The sequence below is a fragment of the Rhinatrema bivittatum genome, chromosome 1 (genome assembly GCF_901001135.1).
Source record: "Rhinatrema bivittatum chromosome 1, aRhiBiv1.1, whole genome shotgun sequence".
NCBI classification, from domain to species: domain Eukaryota; kingdom Metazoa; phylum Chordata; class Amphibia; order Gymnophiona; family Rhinatrematidae; genus Rhinatrema; species Rhinatrema bivittatum.
The window spans coordinates 337082722-337103688 of record NC_042615.1 but is presented as its reverse complement, the minus strand read 5'-3'; the positions used below and the strand labels follow the sequence as shown (position 1 = coordinate 337103688).

General features: G+C 43.2%; 1 protein-coding gene across 2 annotated transcripts in view; it reads right to left on the bottom strand.

The window, feature by feature from the left end:
• SLC4A4 (solute carrier family 4 member 4) overlaps window positions 1-20967 on the bottom strand; it is a 782778-nt gene that overhangs the window by 62022 nt on the left and 699789 nt on the right. For both annotated transcript variants that reach the window (XM_029598711.1, XM_029598721.1), the window contains 2 exons: window positions 15606-15784; window positions 9603-9675 (listed from right to left, as the gene is read on the bottom strand). In XM_029598711.1, the coding sequence (XP_029454571.1) occupies window positions 9603-9675; window positions 15606-15784 (252 nt within the window). The remainder of the gene's footprint in view (window positions 1-9602; window positions 9676-15605; window positions 15785-20967) is intronic.

Below are 20967 nucleotides of genomic sequence, written 5' to 3'. Positions count from 1 at the left end.
GTCCCACGCTTCCCCGTTCCTCGGGGCAGTGTCTACATCTCAACTCGAGTGACTTTGCTCTTGCTTCCCCACTCCTTGGGGCAGCCTTCATTACTACTGCTAAGCTTAACTCTACACTTCCCCGCTCCTCGGGGCAGCCCCTACGTCACCATACCAGAGACTCTGTTACTATGCTATACTACAGTTGTGTTCCCTGCTACTGCTGACCACGCCTCCCGACGGTGAGGACCTGTGGGGCTCCTCCCCTCAGGCTGTAACACTCACCTCAGGTGAAGGGTCCACGAAACTCACAAATCCTAACAAGTTTCTTACCTGTAACAGGTGTTCTTCAAGGACAGCGGGATGTCAGCCCTCATGAAACCTGCCCTCTACACCCCATGGAGATAGGTTTCAGCTTTGTGGGTTTTATTCTTATTTTAATTTTCTTTTTCATTCCTCAATTCTATGTTATAAGACTGAGGGGGTCCCTGCATAGATGCATGGTATAATGCATGCTGAGCATGCTCAGAGAGGCTCAGTCAAAATTTTAGAAACTTTGACATAACATTTCTGTGCTGGGATCTATCCAATGATGTCACCCATGTGTGCAAACTGACATCCTGCTTGTTCTCGGAAAAAAAAAAAAACGTTTCAATTTAACCTCAACAACATGTGCACTGTCATGCTGCTATGTATCAGTTGGGATCAAAGCCAACTTTTATTTTGAGAGCATGGATGAGCAAACCTTTTGGCACGAGGGCCACACTGGGCTTATTTAAATGTAAGGTCATTAAAAAAAAAACCAAAAAAACCTGTGCCCATCCCCCAAGGAGTCACATCTACTCTGACATTTGGAAACAAAATGAAAACCTTGGAGAAGCATGTCTCAGGATCTAGCATGCCTCGGGAAGGCTTTATAAACATTAGTTACACGAGGAAGCAAAAACAAAAAAAACTGCAAGATATCATAAATGTGCTCAAATGCCGTAGAAGCCTGAATTTCATCAATCACACTTGGAGAAATTTGCACAGAATTCCCCTCCTGTGCAAAATTCTCATATTCTGCCCAGAATTTGGACAGACCTGGCAGGCCATGAGTAGAGCCCATCCTGCTCGCCGCAGAAGATGATGGAGGTGCAACGAGTGGAGTGCAACCCTCTTGTGGTAGAAGATGATGGAGGCCTGGTGGCCACAAGCGGAGCCTATCCTGCTTGTGGCAGAAGACATGGAAGAGAGAGGCTGGATAGCCACAGGCAGAGTACATCCTGCCTGCAGCTGAAGAGGGAGGGGCCCAGAATGAGAGCAAATGAGCCTATGTGACTGAGAAAGGAAGGGGTGTGTGTGCATGTAAGGGAGTGAGGGTGCATGTGTGTGTAAGAGATTGGGAGTTGTGCGTGTGAGAGAGGGATATTGTGTGTATATGGGTGAGGGTGTGTGTATGTTAGTAAGAGAGTGGGAGCATCTGTGTGTGTGTGGGTATAGTTGTATATGGGAATGCAAGTGTGTGTTAGAGAGGGAGCCTGTGTGAAGGGGTTTGTGAGTAGGTATGTAAGAGAGAGAGAGAGAGAGAGTGTGTGTGTGTGTGTGTGGGTGCAATAGAGAAAGAGGAAGAATGTGTGACGTGTGTGTGTGAGAAAGAGGGGCCTGTGTGAAGGGGGGAAAGAGGGAGCCTGATAAGGGGCTATATGAGAAAAGAATCAAACTCTAGGAGTGGAGGGCTGGGGTAGAAATAGCGCGCAGGAGATTGAGCCTAGAGGAGAGGGGAGAGATAGTGGAGAGACAGGAGTTGGTGCTTGAGAGGGCAGAGTGAAAGGGGTCTAGCCAGGGGAAAAGGAAGAGAGGCTGGAAGAGAGAATATTACAGTGTACTTCTAGGGGAATTCTGCTCAAAATATTTAAAAGACTGAATCTTTTTTAAATTAATTACTTACAGGTCAATACAGTAAAGTGCAGCCGCAGTTACCCTGTTTCTAAACCGCCTTTTACTCACAATTTGGCCGCATTAGCCCAACCCGCGATTCACTATCCCCTTTAACCCACTCTTACCACCTCTTTAAATCAACGAGTAACCCCTTCCGCCCGTGGCTTGTATATGAGATGTAAACGATCGGATTAGCTATTCCCCCCCATTCAGTAACACACGCCCCGACTATCGCCTTTTTAACCTGCAGTTTAGCCGCGCGTTTAACCTGCTAATTTACCGCCTACCCCTACCCCTGCGTTAGAGGCAGGGGTAAGGGTAGACGGCAAACTTTCCCCCAAAAGGAAACCTAAAAACCTAAAATCCCCTCCTCCCGAAGCGACTTCACATGTTACCAACTTACTTCTTGTTGCTTTTTCAGCCCTTTCAGCCTTCTCTGCCGTCCTCCGGAGGGGAGGGGGGCAGCCGGCGGCGAAAGCAGCTTCCAGCGGTCCCCCCCACGCAGGTCCCGGTTCTCCTGGCTCAGCCGCTCCAGCTGCACCTCCAGCTCCTCGATGCGCCGCTGCGTCTCCAATAACTTCTGCTGGCTCTCGATGATGTTGTTCAGCTCCAGCAGGTACTCTGCAGCGCGGTTCGGGCTCTCAGCTCCAATGGCTAGAGCCAGCGAAGCGCATGACATAATGGTCGAGTGAAGCAAAGCGTACTTTCATTGGCTTGAGCACCCAAACTGACGGGCGCTCAAGCTAATGAAAGCACATGGACGGGCGTGCGTGACGTAATTTGGGCGCTCAAGCCAATGAAAGTACGCTTCGCTTGCGCCATTACATCATGCGCTTCGCTGGCTCTAGCCATTGGAGCCGAGAGCCCGAACCGCGCCACGGATTACCTGCTGGAGCTGAACAACATCATCGAGAGCCAGCAGAAGTTATTGGAGACGCAGCGGCGGCGCATCGAGGAGCTGGAGGTGCAGCTGGAGCAGCTGAGCCAGGAGAACCGGGACCTGCGCGGGGACCAATGGAAGCCGCTTTCGCCGCCAGCTGCCCCCCTCCGGAGGACGGCAGAGAAGGTTGAAAGGGCTGAAAAGTAACAAAAAGTAAGTTGGTACATGTCAAGTCGCTTCGGGAGGAGGGGATTTTAGGTTTTTAGGATTTCTTGGGTTAAAGTTGGGATCCACTTCCTGGTGCCTGTCATTTCAAATGTTATTTGAAATGACATTTGAAATGACAGGCACCAGCGCACCCAGGATACTGTATAGGCGCTGTATTAAGCGCATATACAGTAAAATGGGTTGCGCGGGCCTAACGCTTCACAGACGCTTCTTGGACGCGGCTTGCATTTGCAAGCTATTTAAATACAGTATCGAGCGGTAGGTGAGCCGGACTGTGCGTGCGGCAAACGCAGGTGCGCCTGGCACTAACGCAGCTCTTCCTACCGCTCCTTACTGTATCGGCCCGTTAGAGATTGCCATCTATAATGTGGTATTCTGACCAATACAAAACATGCAGAATTTTAAAATTGTGTGCGCAGATTTCTACCAGGAGAAAACCATATATCTCTTAATTTTAAAGAAAGGAAAAAAAGCAAACAAAAGGAAGAGGAAGCAGGTGGGTGAAAAGAAATGCTACTTCTTATCTACTGTTTTGTAAAGTGGATTGATCCACAGACAGGCCTGATTGACAAACTGAAGAGTAGTAAATCACCTGGACCGGATGGTATACACCCCAGAGTTCTGAAGGAACTAAAAAATGAAATTTCAGACCTATTAGTAAAAATTTGTAACCTTTCATTAAAATCATCCATTGTACCTGAAGACTGAAAGATAGCTAATGTAACCCCAATATTTAAAAAGGGCTCCAGGGCTGATCCGGGAAACTGCAGACCAGTTAGCCTGACTTCAGTGCCAGGAAAAAGTGGCACTGAAGTCACTGTTCCAAACATCAAAATCACAGAACATATAGAAAGACATTACTATATGGACATACGTGGGGTAATTCAAGGGAGGAAGGAAGTGTGGTTTACTTCATTAGGGGGGTCACAGAGAAAGAACTGGAGATAAGTACCACCAATTGCAGCATGAAAGGCCACACTGTGATAGAAAGGGGAGAAATTAATCTAATGGAAAGGCTTATGTAAAAGTGAAATAGTTGAGTCATGGAGTAACTGTAAAACCACTGAACTACAAACCCTAGAACCAGATGAGCCCTTAGTGTGGGGGAGGGACACTGCAAATCGCTAAGGAAGTACTTTTGTGTGAAAGCCATTGGGAAAGGGAAAGCATGAAAGTAATCAATGCTGCTCAGGTTGGTCTGAGACATTTGATAGCCTATTTAATAGAACTGGGCTGGAATGTGAATGTTACAATGAAAAGAAATGCAAAGTCCAGAACTGTGTTGACAGGCTTTTGGGCTCATACTTAAAGAGTAGGGTGATACAGCTGCAGGACTTTAGCTTGAGGCTTTCACCGTGGACATGTTTTGCCCTTGAGTGACAAACATTTCAATACTAGGATACTACAGACCTAACTGAGAAGGATAAGTTGGAACTGTGCTCTAAAATTTGAAAATGTTTTCTTGTGAATGATACAAAATGTGAATATTAGGATACTGCAAAGCTGAGAAGATAAGTTGGAATTGTGTTCTAAAGATTAGGGATCTGGATGAAGGCCACAAACTTCACCCCTAGATTTGACCTACTGATATTATTCCTGGCAGAGATACTGAATGTATGCATCAGGAAGCAGAGTAACCCAACAAAAATGGGATTTGAATAGTGAATTCTAAAGTCCTTTCTATCAGAATAGGCAGGACTTTTTCTTAAAAAAAATGTAAAGCTTTACTGATGACTTTGCTAACAGGGACTCCATGAAGTTAGCATGTGGCACATTTAAAACTAATAGGAGAAAGTTCTTTTTCATGGCATGTTCTTATGCACGTGGTTTAATGGAACAAAGTCAGCATGGCTTTACCCAAGGCAGTCTTGCCTCACAAATCTGCTTCACTTTTTTTGAAGGAGTTAATAAACATGTGGATAAAGGTGAACCTGTAGATGTAGTATATTTGGATTTTCAGAAGGCGTTTGACAAAGTTCCTCATGAGAGGCTTCTAAGAAAAGTAAAAAGTCATGGGATAGGTGGCGATTTCCTTTCGTGGATTACAAACTGGCTAAAAGACAGGAAACTGAGAGAGGGTTCAATGGACAATTTTCTCAGTGGAAGGGAGTGGGCAATGGAGTGCCTCAGATATCTGTATTGGGACCCGTGCTTTTCAATATATTTATAAATGATCCAGAAATAAATATGATAAGGTAATCAAATTTGCAGATGATACAAAATTGTTCAGAGTAGTTAAATCACAAGCAGATTGTAATAAATTGCAGGAAGACCTTGTGAGACTGGAAAATTGGGCATCGAAATGGCAGATGAAATTTAATGTGGATAAGTGCAAGGTGATGCATATAGGGAAAAATAACCCATGCTATAGTTACACAATGTTAGGTTCTAAATGTTAGTTCCAAATTAGGTGCTACCACCCAAGAAAGATCTAGGCGTTATAGTGGATAACACATTGAAATCATCGGTTCAGTGTGCTGCGGCAGTCAAAAAAGCAAACAGAATGTTGGGAATTATAAGAAAGGGAATGGTGAATAAAACGGAAAATGTCATAATGCCTCTGTATCGCTCCATGGTGAGACCGCACCTTGAATACTGTGTACAATTCTGGTCGCCGCATCTCAAAAAAAAGATATAATTGCAATGGAGAAGGTACAGAGAAGGGAGACCAAAATGATAATGGGAATGGAACAGCTCCCCTATGAGGAAAGACTAAAGACGTTAGGACTTTTCAGCTTGGAGAAGAGATGGCTGAAGGGGGATATGATAGAGGTGTTTAAAATCATGAGAGGTCTAGAATGGGTAGATGTGAATTGGTTATTTACTCTTTCAGATAACAGAAAGACTAGGGAGCACTCCATGAAGTTAGCATGTAGCACATTTAAAACTAATCGGAAAAGTTCTTTTTCACTCAACGCACAATAAAGCTCTGGAATTTGTTGCCAGAGGATGTGATTAGTGCAGTTAGTATAGCTGTGTTTAAAAAAGGATTGGATAAGTTCTTGGAGGAGAAGTCCATTACTTGCTATTAATTAAGTTGCCTTAGAAAATAGCCACTGCTATTGCTATTACTAGCAACAGTAACATGGAATAGACTTAGTTTTTGGGTACTTGCCAGGTTCTTATGGCCAAATTGGCCACTTTTGGAAACAGGATGCTGGACTTGATGGACCCTTGGTCTGACCCAGTATGGCATGTTCTTATATTCTTATGACAGCACAAATAAGCTACCAGAATGAAGTGTGGCTGTACACTGAGAGCTTATTTCACAGCACGGAAAAACACAAATGCCTCTGTGGTGATCTTGCATTTGCACTGTTGGTATGAATGCCTCATATTAATCCCAACAAAAGATGGGCATACAATCTCAGATCAGCAAATAAAGCTCTACTAACCATACCCTCTCTAAAGACAGCTAAACTGACCCAAGTGAAGGAGAGAGCACTATCATTAGCCAGTCTAATATTATGGAACTCAATGCCACCCGAAATAAGATTAATGAGAGATTTAAAACTCTTCAAAAAAAGTTTAAAAACATGGCTCTTCAAAAAAGCTTTTCAAAGTGAGAGTGGAAAATAGGTGGTACTAATAAACAAGAAAAAGACTCCTACGCACAGACAAACAAAAAAGTCACCAGATAACATATATGCGTTCTTTTTTATTTTAACATACCATATTTTTCGCTCCATAAGATGCACCTGACCATAAGATGCACCTAGGATTCAGAGGGGGAAAATTTTAAAAAAATAATAATTTTGTGCTAAACCGGCTCTGTCCCCGGGCGTCTGTGCATCTTATGGAGCAAATTAGGGGAGTGCATAACATTTTTTTTCTCCCCATTTTGTTTTCGGTTCTGGGGAGGGCCATTTCGGTCCATTCCCCAGATCAGAAAATGTTTGTCTATTTCTGTGGGGAACCCCCCCCAAAAAAACCCTCCCAATCCTTTAAATTAATTAACAATCCCCCACTCTCCTACGCCCCGAGACCTGCCAAATTAATTAAATACAACCCCCCACCCTCCTGACTCCCCCCAAGACCTGCCAAAATTCCCTGGTGGTCCAGCGGGGGTCCATGAGCGGTCCGGAAGAGATCTCCTGGACGTGGGCCGTCGGCTGCCAGTAATCAAAATGGCGCCGACGGCCCTTTGCCCTTACTATGTCACTGGGGTCGACCAATGGCAGCGGTAGCCCCTGTAACATAGTAAGGGCAAAGGGCATTCGGCGCCATTTTGATTACTGGAAGCCGACGGCCCAAGTCCAGAAGATCGCTCCCGGACCGCTCCTGGACCCCTGCTGGACCACCAGTGACTTTTGGTAGGTTTTGGGGGGGTCAGGAGGGTGGGGGGTTGTAGTAAATTAATTTGGCAGGTCTGGGGGGGGGGGGTTTGTTAGATTTTTTTTTTTTTTATATTCGCTCCATAAGACGCACAGACATTTTCCCCCCACTTTTGGGGGGAAAAAAGTACGTCTTATGGAGCGAAAAATACAGTACTTAAATATTAAAGAATTACAGTATATATCATGTATGGATAGTCCATAAATGGATTTACAATCCACATCACATATAGCGTATATTTTTCGAATCATGAAACTGAACAATTCTGGCACCTACTAGTTAATTTATAATCCGTTCCAATATTATTTACGTGCCTATTTGTAAACCATTGTGATGGTATATCACTGAACGACGGTATAGAAAAGTTTTTAAATAAATAAAAATAAACATCCTGAAGAGCGCTATTGCCATTATAGAACTGGTCCATACATTTTGGAGCTAGAATGAGTAAAGTGGAAACACGTGATAAAGAGGAACCAGGAGGTACTTGAGATCGCCGTAAAGTTAAAAATCTCCTGGCTACTGACAGCTGCATCACAATATGCTCATTGAATAGCCTGTATCCAAATGATACAGGTGGCTGGAAGACCTGCCAGCCTCTCTTAGCTCTTGTCTATTAAGAGATTATGTGGAAATGTTCCAAGACCTAGGGGTATTTTACACTAGTAAAAATAGATTTAACCCACCGAAAGCAACTATATCCAGCTAAGTATATTTTTAATCACCAGAAAATAGGCTTGCACTTTTATAGTACACACATTCCAGGTTGCACAAAAGAGACATTCAGTAACTGTTTTGGACGCACAGTCAGAAACCATGTGCATGCATTTTAAGCTCAGGATTGTGGTTGTGTGTACTAGGCGTGCTTCCAGTATAAGTACTTTGCACCATCATTTTAACACCGTTAAGGTACATGCATGCACTTTTTGCCGCACAAGTTGATATTCAAACAATGCAGTGCATGTTTAAAAATAGACTTAGTTTGTGCGGGCTGAAAAGTATGCATATACATTACCAGTTAGACACCCTATTTAAAATGTATCCTTATATGAACTGGCTGCAAAACAAAACCACCAGAGGAAGACAGAGAAAGAAGAAAACGTATATGTACTCATTAAGAAAATAGGTTTGCGCTTTTATAGCGCACACACATTTCCAGTTGCACAAAAGCGACATTCAGTGAATGTTTTGGACACGCAGTCAGAAACCATATGCATGCATGGTTGGCCAGGACATGGGACTTTGGGGAAATAAAAGTTATAAGTTCGTTTGGCAAGGTACCAGTATTTTGCTATTGCATGTTATTTCTGGTTTTCTGCAAGTAAAACATGTACTTGATATATAATTACTGTGCTGAATGGTTTACTTGCCAAGAAGAAGTTTATTTTAAAAAAAAACCCCACTTTTTTTTTTTACACAAATCCTCTCATTTTAGGAGAATGCTGCATATTGCTGCAGGTAAATATTTTATCTTTCTTGGCCACTGAATACCATGCGCATCTCCTCTCTACACCACTAACCACCACCACCACTGCATACAGATTGTTCGACTCCTACTGGGAGTTATTGGGGTAATTTTCAAATCAGTTTGTATGCAAAACTGGCTTGTTATTAAATTGCCCAGGGGTTGAGTGTATAGAAGTATGCACATAACCTGATTTCCCACGTACTTTTATGCACACAAACAACAGGCATTTGGGGGAGGGGGGAAGAGGCAGAGCTGGGATTTACGCATACACTAAAGGGGGGGGGGGGAAGAGAGACTGACTCAGTATTAGGCAAATGGGTCAGTTTACTATTTTATAACAACCTATCCCCTAGATTCATCATTTTGCTATAATGTACTCTCTGGTGTACAAATCTACTTTTCTTTCAACTCTCAGCGCTCCGAATGACATCCAGTTTTCACAGGTGTCTAACTGTGCTGTTTGTACACGTGATGTATCTTAAGCTGCCCCCCCAAGCCTTCCCCACCCTGACTCTAAAGGTCCCCCCCCCGTAACAGTGATATAAATAGTAAACTAACCCACTTGCCTAATACTGAGTCAGTCTCTCTCTCTCTCTCTCTCTCTGTGTGATGCAGTAACCAGAAAATTAGCCTACCCACACCCCTTTTTCTTATCACAGGCATTAGGCCTGCGAAATTTATAGCAAAATGATGAATCTAGGGAATAGGTTGTTATAAAATCTTCCATATTGATAAAAAAAAAAAAAGAGGAATTGTTTTCATCCATGAAGGTAGAGTAGATAATATTGTTACCTTTAAGATAGGAGCCATAAAGACAGACACACCAGTCAGAATGAACACAATGATCCCAGTGACTCTTTGCTCCCTGAAACCAAATCACATAATTAAAATCTGTCCTGGAGATATTACTTTTCATCACCAAAGAACTTGACAACATTATGAATCTGTGTCCCTTTCTTTTATTTGATTCTGAAATTTTGCTTCTTTGTACTTTAATTCATAAACAGAGAGTATTAATTTCTTTTATCCGCATTGCCTTTAAAATGGATTTGTATGATTAATGCGCTATTTTTGCTATGCTTATGTTTATATAAATTGGAACAGAGAAAAGATATGCATGGGGATTTGGGGTAAAAATCTCTTTCAGTCATACATTATTATCTTCCTTCCTGTTCCTTTTCAAAAATGACAATTATCATTCAGTCAGTAGTCATTTTTGAAGTACTATAGTTTTAGGAGTATTCCAATCAACTGGTGGATCTACAAAGGAAAACAAATACTTTTAAATCTTTTTACAATTTGAAGGCAGCTGCTCATTTTAGTTGAAAATGTTTCTGGTTAATATAAGATACCAATTTTCAATGTTATTACAAAATTAAACAGATTAGTCTGTTTACTTTAAAATAAATAAATAAAAAAATAACCTAAAAGCCAGCCATCTATTCTTAAACCCAGCAATCCTGTGAATGGGATAACATGGTCAATCAAGAAAACAACTGCTCTCCTAGCAGACTATGAAAAAGCTGTTCAAACTACAGCTTTTTTTTTTTTTTTTCAGGTTTCGGTTTCTCTTCATGAAAAAAATAAGCCAGGAGCAGGATTAAGAACGAGAATAAATGTGACAGGCATGCCTGGGACACATACGGGCGGCAATGGTTAAGACCCGAGAACTGGGAGAAGTAGGGGGGCTAGGAGAGCGGGGTGCCTCGATCTTGGATTAGGGATGACAACACATATGCTTATGTACCTGAACAGCAGATGGCCAAAAGGGAGGGAAAAAAGCAAAGCCTACTTTGCATGGAGTGGCAGTACGGGCTATGTCAAACGTCCGGGGAATGGTGGCCAGGGGCAACTAGAACAGAGAAACAATGAAGCTTTGGTACAAATGGTAAGAAGTAGCAGGTGGCCCAGGAGGGCTGGAGGGCTATGGTGAGGAGGATGGGATTGTGCAGCAGAATTGCCCCGTTGTTATACGCAAACAGCTTTGCTTTCTCCCTGGACAAGCAGGACTGAATTCAGCCACGTACGTGGGGACTCCCAAGCTGAGGGTTGCAAGATAAAATTTTTTTTTTTTTCTTGATGGTGGAGTATAACCCAGAGCAGCATGGCTGGGGGAGGAATTAAAACATTTACGGCCGGATTTTAAAACCCCGGCGCGCGTAAATCCCGGGGTTTATGCGCGTGGCTGAGCCTTAAGCGCGCCGGACCAATTTTCATACGGGCCCGGCCACGCGCATAAACTCCGGGACACGAATAAGTGCCGGGGCAGCACCATTCCTCGTTGTCCCGGCTGCCGGCGCACGCAAGTTAATTCAGGTCGGGCCCTGAAGTAACTTGCCAAATGAAAGGGGGAAAAAAAGGGTTTTAGAGGGTGGGGAGGAGAGGGAGGAGAGGGGAAGGGGCAGGGAGGTTAGGGTAGGGGGTAGGACAGGTAGGGGGTAGGACAGGAAACAGAGAGTAGGATTAAATGGGCAATTTTCTCAGTGGAAGGGAGTGGACAGTGGAGTGCCTCAGGGATCTGTATTGGGACCCTTACTGTTCAATATATTTATAAATGATCTGGAAAGAAATACGACGAGTGAGATAATCAAATTTGCAGATGACACAAAATTGTGCAGAGTAGTTAAATCACAAGCAGATTGTGATAAATTGCAGGAAGACCTTGTGAGACTGGAAAATTGGGCATCCAAATGGCAGATGAAATTTAATGTGGAAAAGTGCAAGGTGATGCATATAGGGAAAAATAACCCATGCTATAATTACACGATGTTGGGTTCCATATTAGGTGCTACAACCCAAGAAAGAGATCTAGGTGTCATAGTGGATAACACATTGAAATCGTCGGTTCAGTGTGCTGCGGCAGTCAAAAAAGCAAACAGAATGTTGGGAATTATTAGAAAAGGAATGATGAATAAAACGGAAAATGTCATAATGCCTCTGTATCGCTCCATGGTGAGACCGCACCTTGAATACTGTGTACAATTCTGGTCGCCGCATCTCAAAAAAGATATAATTGCGATGGAGAAGGTACAGAGAAGGGCTACCAAAATGATAAGGGGAATGGAACAACTCCCCTATGAGGAAAGACTAAAGAGATTAGGACTTTTCAGCTTGGAGAAGAGACGACTGAGGGGGGATATGATAGAGGTGTTTAAAATCATGAGAGGTCTAGAACGGGTAGATGTGAATCGGTTATTTACTCTTTCAGATAGTAGAAGGACTAGGGGACACTCCATGAAGTTAGCATGGGGCACATTTAAAACTAATCGGAGAAAGTTCTTTTTTACTCAACGCACAATTAAACTCTGGAATTTGTTGCCAGAGAATGTGGTTCGTGCAGGTAGTATAGCTGTGTTTAAAAAAGGATTGGATAAGTTCTTGGAGGAGAAGTCCATTACCTGCTATTAGGTTCACTTAGAGAATAGCCACTGCCATTAGCAATGGTTACATGGAATAGACTTAGTTTTTGGGTACTTGCCAGGTTCTTATGGCCTGGATTGGCCACTGTTGGAAACAGGATGCTGGGCTTGATGGACCCTTGGTCTGACCCAGTATGGCATTTTCTTATGTTCTTAAGTTCCCTCCCAGTCCATTCCTTAATTAGAGCGGACTGGGAGGGAACTGGGGAGGGCCCCGATCTAGTCGCCGCGCGATTTTGCTTTATTTGACCCCCCACCCCTTGTGTGCGCTGCCCAGGATTTTATAACATGCGTGCACCAGTGTGTGCATGTTATAAAACTGCGTGACCATGTGCGTGCACCGGATAGCGTGCAAATGGATGCGCAAGCATATTTTTTAAATCTAGCCCTCAATTAAATAAGCTCTTTAGAACTGCTTGGCCAGAGCTGCTCTCATTGTGGGACATACCTTCTAGACAGTAATGTTTTACGAAAGTGTGGACAGAGGACTAAGCAGTCATTTTGAAGATTTCCTGAACTGAAGCTGAGCAAAGGTGTTCTAAGGAAGTGGAGGTTACTCGCACATGATGAGCTTTAACTTTTCTGTGTAATTGTGGATGAGATTTGGTATAGCAATACAAAATGCAGCTGAATAATAAGGAATTCAATAAACTTCTACAAACATACTTCTTCAGTAGAGCCTTTGCAGACACTAAATAGGAATTTGGCTTTTTTTTTTTTTTGCTATTTTCCTCTCAATGGGTCTTCAAACCGCTCCTTTTGGATGAAATTTGTAGCACGATGTGTTTATCAATGTTGACTGTACTTTTGTTTTAGGGCATTTATGTATGTTTTATTGTACCCCACACCAGACCTTTTTGGAAGGGTGGGTAATAAATACTTTTAAATAAATAAATAGACCTTGTTTGATCAGATCAAAAGAAAAATAATTGTGGAAGGTATGAACGATAGTGTTTGGAGGTTTGAAAAGTATAAAAATCTACTGTCTCCTTAATTTTGTCTCCAAACAAGTTATTCCCAAACAATGGCCTCTGCCAATTTATCATGCACATCCCCTTGTAGGCCTGAGGCTTTTAGCCAAGCTCATCTTCTTGTCCCTACTGCTATTGTTGATAATCTTGATGATGTTTAAAAAAATATCATAAGACAACCTAATGAGATACTTGGCTCATTCTTCTGCATGAGGGGTGAACTGTGCTTGTGGTTTTGAAAGAAGACTAGATGAGGTGTCTATAAGCTTCTAAATGGATGTTGTAAAAATACTGAACCCGTTCGATGGGCTGAAATTCTACTTTACAACATTGCTGACCTGAAGAATTTTCTTCCCACGTTATCTGGGAGTTTAGTATCTTTGGTGGAGCAAAGTAGTGCATCTTGGACAGTTTTGCTTTCTTAAAGATCAATTCTACTTCTATGGACTCATGGGGAATCTGAACTTTATGGTCTGGACAAGATTGCACTTTATACTTAATATACAGCTTCCTAGATGTTGAAAGTGTGAAGAGAGGAGTCTGCTGCATCTTAGACTGAACTTCCTTAACAGTCTTATGGACCAGTACAGAAATAGCTTGCTTAGGTGTTTGAATGCATTTGAGAATACCAGGCAAGTTTCTCTTGATTCCACCTCACCCTCCAGTTTAAAGGGAATGGATTCTACCATTTCTGCAGGAAGGCTGGAAAGGTCACGTCTTTGGGGGAATGGTGCTCCTAGCTGGTTTAAATGAGGAGTCTGACGTTAGACCCATTGACTACTCAAGTGAACAACAGACGAAGGAATCAAAGAATGAACTGTCCTCAGTGTTGGCGAGCAAGACTCCTGAGGAAACAGGAGTTTGAGATGTCTCTTGACACACCCGTTGATCTTTCTGAAACTGAGGAATAAAAAAATGTGGAATGTAACTGAGCAGAGAATATCTCTAGGATGGTCTCCATGAGAGACAGAGACAATGGAGTTGTTGGAATATTCTTCAAATTATGGAAAAACTACAACTACATCTTTTGCATGAAAGGATGGTAATTCAGAACAGGCAAAGGTGTCTGGTTCTGGCATCAGTACTGGAGGAGGAGTTTTTCCCTACAAGAGGCTTTGGTGCCACAATACTCGATTTTGACATCACCAAATTTGTGTGTGTCAGAGTAGTCTTGGTATAGTACTTCAGGCAGACCCTCATTCTCAGCTCCAAGGAAGGTGACTTTTCCCTTTCTTGTGCTCCGAACATGTAAGTGGAGAGTCAAGGCTCGGTGTTAAGGAGACTTTTTAGGTACCAGTCTCAGAAATGTTTCCTGTCCTTTTTCTCCAAAGAGGAAGAGAGATGGATCTTTAGCTTGAGGTCCCTATAGAAGAGTGCTCACTGGGACATGCTTCCACGTGTTACACAGCTGATAATATCATGAGACGGGCCCAGGCAGCAGAAGCATAATTCATCGAAGTCCAAGCTCAACAAATTATTTCTGCATTCTGTGCAAAGTTTAAGGGGTTTCTTTTCCAACATTGTGAGACAAAGGGGTTACAGTAAAACATATTAAGGAGACTCATGAAAAGTACTTTAAGAATAGGAAAAAGAAAATAAGTAAAGTGGGAAAAAGAAGGAAAAATATTACCTGAAAAATCAAACAGCAGAGAGAGGAAACAGATGTCCTTTTGCCTCACCGAGGTGACTTACGCAGCGGGAACTCAAACACGTGCTTGCAAAGACTTTTAGGCCTTTCTAAGGTCTAAAAAAGCATGTTCCATGATAGTGCCGCCTGGTGACATCTCACTCATATGGCTGATTGAATCCAGACCTATTGGTCCTTGGAGAATGTTTTGTTATGGTAGTACATTTGTATTATGGAAATGTACATATCTCAAAGAACCCCTAATATCCTGGAAAATAAACACCTACATTTACAATTTATAAGCACATAAAAATAGGAGCCCTAGACAAAAACACAGATAAGGCAAAATCACAGAATGTAAAGTAATGATATTTTGATTCGCTCAGAAAACAGCAATATCTCTTGATAATAGAAATAATAAATATTGATCTTCTGTGTTACCTAAGAGATGTTTGTTTAAAAATACATTCACCCTATTCAGTTTAAGGTCCGTTTCATGTACTGTAGTTAAGTGATCATTCTAGACAGGTTCATGGGCCACTGAACTTTCAAATAGTATTATGACCTGCTGCAGCTTACATAGTTGGTAAAAATTAATTACAATTTACATAATTTTTTGTCAAACTGATGGCTGTTATTGCATATACAGTGTTGTAGTTCCTGATGGATGAATCTACCCATGCCATGACATTTTTAGGGTAACTTCTCTGTAATGCATAAAGTATGTGACGTATTACAATGCTGGCAAGAAAATCCAATGTTCTTCAGTAGACTTTACCTTACACCCAAAAACTTGGGCTGCTCTCCAGGTGCCGAGGTCTCAGTTTCCATCTTCAAGCTGTCAATATGTGCAATGGAGATTACAGTAGCAGCAACATACCAGGGCAGTGCCATGAAAGAGCACACAATCATCAGAATGGCCACCCAAAACAAGTCCAGATGATACCCAGCACCTTTCTACATCATGAGACAAGAGAAAAACAAACAAGAACAAAATCAGTTTTCCATGCTTGTGGAAGCCCTGCTCCTGTGCAAGATGGATAACAGCTATACAAAGCAATTTTGTGCAACTTACATGGGAAACCTTTGCAAGTTGAACATTCCCGATAATTGAGAAGTGTGACTTTCATATTATTAAAGGTATACTGAAGACCTAGAAGTCAATATTCATGGACTCAACAAGCAGGTAAATTATCTGGGAAAAGTTACACGTGTAACCTTTCCCAAATATTCAGTGAGACTTAACCACACAAGTCTACCACTGAATTTACTCAGATAAACTGACATGCATAATTTTACCTAGATACCTTTAGGATAACTATTCTTCTGACCAGACTTGTACGCATAACTTTAGCCAGAGAACACTTCATATTGTGTATGCTTCAGCCCCACCTCTTGAATGTCTCCATCGACAACTTTTTATCAGTATACATTTTGTGCACACGAAGATGGTAACTTTCAAACCGGCATGCGGGTACATATTTGTGCGCATGTGTCGCCATGCACCCAGGGATAAAGCCATTTTAAAACGTTTGCACGCATGTTATAAGATAGTCTGGCTGGCAAATTTTAAGTTGGCGCGCACGTGTGCAAACAAATCCTAGGGATTTTAAAAGGGGTGTGCACCAATGGCATTCCCAGTTTTACCAGTTCATTCAGTTTGCCCAGTTAAGAGACAGGTCTTCCAAACCCTTATAGTTTAATAATCTTCATGCCCCCCGTTAGCCCTGACCCTTAAAACCCTGCAGATCTGTCTAGTTTTCTTTCTTTCTTTCTTTCTTTTACTTACGCATCTATAGCAGAAATAAAGTTATGTAGCAGGGGATCTTGGTGTGAATCAGGGCGCGCGCAACTGTTTACGTGCACATCTTTGGTTCACCCACTGAAATGACCAGGTCCCAACCACGCCCCTTTTTGAAATCTTTGGAGGTGTGCGTGCTGCGGGACATTTGCGCTTATCCGGGCAGCTTTAAACACTCAGCACGCATGAGCCTGACTTATTTGCGCATTCCCTATTTCATGTGCGCGCTGGGCTTTTAAAATCTACCTCAAAATGTATGCAGTCAGTGGAGAGGAAATATTCAAGTAACTCCAAATGTTATCCGCACAAAGGGGCAGATTTTTTATATTACGCGCGGGGGGGCGGGTTACATTTGTGCGCGGTACCTGGTGCACACATATGTACACCCGATTTTATAACATGCGCTCGCTGCCGAACCCTAGGGGAGGCCCGATGGCTTTCCCTGTTCCCTCCAAGGCGCTCCGAAATCGGAGCGGCCTTGGAAGGAACTTTTTTTTGGGTTCCCCCACCTTTCCCTCCCTTCCCCTATCTAACCCACCCCCCGCCCTACCTAAATCTCCCCCCCCTTACCTTATTTTGATGAGTTACGCCTGCCTCTGGCAGGCGTGCCAAGCCCTGAAACAGGCCGCTGTGTTGGGGCACTCGGCCATGCCCCCGGACCTCTGTCACGCCCTCAAACTATGGCCCCGCCCATGGCCCCACCCCTGGACCGCCCCTTTTTCGAAGTCCTGGGACATACGCACGTCCCAGTGCTTGTGCGCACCGCCGAGCCTATGCAAAATAGGCTCAGTGCGCGCAGGGGTAGGTTTTCGGGGGTTACGTGCGTATCTTACGCACGTGACCCTTTGAAAATCTACCCCAAAGGCTTTAAATATTCACCTTGGTGTTCTTACTTTATTTTTTTTTAATTAACATGGACTGTTTGACCTTGTTAAATGGGTGATAAAATATTTGCTAAGAACATTATGGTTAGACTTGCACATGCAAGTACTTCTTATTTGTGTTTCCTCATACACACTATATTATTATAGACATCTTTTAATTTTTCTCTTTGTTCACAATACTGCTTGATTTGGGTAATTATGTGGAATCATTAGCAAAGCATATAATTCTTAAAAGGGGAGAGGACAATCTTAGCAAGGAACTTTACAAATGCTACAAAATTACACAGAAGTGAAGGCACAAAAAAATTGTTTTAATTTTATTTTGTAACGATTCTGGTAATATTCCCATGCCAAGCATTTTCTGTTCTTAACATGTTTTATGCAATCAAAAGAGCTAATGCATTTGGTTTATTCATCTGTCTGACCATCCATGACTTTGACATCACAGGCAGGAAATAACAAATTATATAAGTGCACTGGAAGCTGTGGTTCTCCAAGCCTCACCAGTCAAAGCTAAGGAGCAGCCGGCGGCCGAAGCAGGGGAGTGGGCAGTGTTCTCCAGGCACTTTTGTCTGATAATAACTGGGAGTGGCGTGCTGAAGCAGCAGGGCTAGTGGGGGCTCCCCAGCCTCCATATCCAAAGATAATGAAAAGCTGGCAACCATGGGGCATGTGGTCCTTCCACTACTGTTGCTATGTTCTTCCCACCCCTAACTATGCTGTTTATTGCGATAGGATACCAGGGGAAGTGGAGTGGAAAGGGAACGAGGGTACATAGAGAAAGGGTGCAAAAGACTGTTGGGGTAAAGAGCCGAGGTGAGTGGAGAGCGTGTGAAGGGAGTAAGTTTGGGGGGAGGAGAAAGAGAGAGCATGGGGGAGGAGAAAGGATGCAAAAGCATGGGAGTGTGGTGGTGGAAGGAGGGAGAGCACGAGGGAGTGCAGTGGAGGGAATGTCAGAGTGTGGGGTGTCCTGTAACACCTCCAAAAGCCACCTCCCTCCCCGGAACAACTCTGACACACTTATACTACCAATCTAAATAACTTTCTTTTCTGAAAGCATGTTTTTAAGTTGTCACCCAGCTGTTTAATTGTTTAGGATAGAGCATCACTCAAAGCTCTTCTTGAAAGGCGTTCCCCCACGAGTTACATTTACTCAGTCCTACTGCTGCGTTTCACCCTTCCAGCTCTCAGTCAGTAACTATTATGCTGACTTCTTGGTTTGCCAGACTATCCAGGGCTTGACACATGAATTGTACAGTACATTCACAATGGCAAAAAAAAAAAAAATAATAAACATGAACACACAGTTATACTCGGGCCTGCCCCTGGAGCAGCAAAAAACTGGGAGCAGCAGTGAGGTTAAAGATTTGCTGCTTTCCAGCTGCACTGAATTTCACTTGTGAGAGAAGGGATTGGTGCCAGATGTGTGTCAGATTGGGTGGGAGGTTAGAGAGGAAATATAATGAGAGCATGACTGAGGTACCATAGGGACACGACCCTTCAACCTCTGATTCTTTCCCCCAGATTTTGAAACGTTCCTTCCTTCCTGCCTCTCCCTTCTCCCCAGATCCTGGAACCCACTCCCCAACCTCTCCTACTCCCTTCTCCCCTTACTCAATCTCAGAATCTCCTTCTCTCTCTCCTTCCCCATCCCAGATTCCTCATCTTCCCCCCCTTTCCTCAATATTCTCCATCTCCCACCCTTGGTCCTCCCCCATTACCAATTCTCTTTTATTCTCATGGTCCTCTTCTATCCCCAATCCTCTTCTGTTCTCCTCTCCAAATCCCTGAGATCTCCTCTCTCTACTAATGCTTGAGATCTATTTTCCTCACCCACTTTAAAAAAAACAACAAAACTATTTATAGAGACACAAGCAAGATTGGAAAATTACATCTTTTTTTTTTATTACATAATATAAAAGATGGAAATGTTTGTCAATGAGATTCAGAATCTTCTTAGTTTTGCGGCAGAATCTACCCTTGAGCTACTGTTTGAAAACTATGGGACTGAGCTCAGATATTCTGTTCTCTGTTTGACCTTATGGGGGGTAGGGGAGGCACAACAGCACCAACAGTGCCCTAGGGGCAGCAAAACCCTAAATCCATCACTGTCTACACTGCCCTGCTTTGCATATATTTTTCTACCAGAATCTTTTCCACATACACAGATTACTGGGAGAGTGGGTTAGACGTTTTCTTCCCTAATTACTAGACTGAAATATGATATTCAAAGCAGCTCTTCACCACCGTGAACTCAAAACTTAGTTAGGTTGAAGCGCTTTGTTAAGTTTGCCCAGCACTAAAATATAGTGTTATATGGCTGTGATAGTTCATTACTTCTTCCCAATCTAGGCACTAGTGAGTTGCTTTTGGATTGTCATTTTTCTACTCTGTTTGCACCAAACAGGCTGGGTTCTGAGTCTGGATCCATATCTTATGCCACCATGGCTCCAGTTTTACCCAAGTTTTAAGGCTTGATGAAGGAGAGAATTTGGCTTCAGGCACAAGATGACTTGGCTGGCTTACCTCTCTTGCTGCTCACCCTCCCAGCTTCTCAGTCCCTATTGTCCTTCCTCTGAGGATCACAACCCCTGACTCTCCAGAACTAATCCTCTAGGTGAGGAGCATAGTGACTCCCACTACTCTGTCCATCTACTTGCCTTCTCACTTAGGTTCAGCCAACCACCTGGCAAATTCTCTCTGCTTCCCATTACCTCCATTTCATTGTTTGATCTCATTCCTTCTTCTAGGTCCCAAGAGGATGTGCCTAGCTTGGGTGAAGTTCTCTCTCCCTCTCTCTGCCCCAAGTAAACCTTTTTTACTCTTAATTTTTTTTCTTTTCCAGAGCTTTATTTATAAAGTCTTGTTTCTCTTCTCTTGGGCTGCACGTCCATTTCTACCTGCCTGGGGCTCTCTGTTCAACCAACCTGCTTTCCTTGAGGGGCACACTTACTTTCGGGCCGATACGGTAAAAACCGCAGGAGAGCCGGCGCTCCGAGGCGAGCGCCTGCTCTCCTGACACGCGCCCAGGCCACTCTCCTGGGCGCGCAATAGAGTATTTAAATGAGGGCCTGCGGTAAAAGGAGACGCTAGGGACACTCTCGCGTCCCTAGCACCTCCTTTTTGACAGAAGCAGCAGCTGTCAGCGGGTTTGACAGCCGACGCTCAATTTTACCGGCGTCGGTTCTCGAATCCGCTGACAGCCACAGGTTCAGAAAACGGACGCCGGCTAAATTGAGCGTCCGTCTTCCAACCCGTGGACAGATTATTTATTTATTAAAGAAGTTTTTTAATTTTTTTTTTATTTTTGGGGCCTCAGCCTTAATACCGCTATGATATTAAGTCAGAGGGAATACAGAAAAGCAGTTTTTTCTGCTTTTATGTACACTTGCCCAGTGCCTTTCGGCAGGCGTTAATTTCTGAGAGTAAAATGTGCAGCCAAGCCGCACATTTTA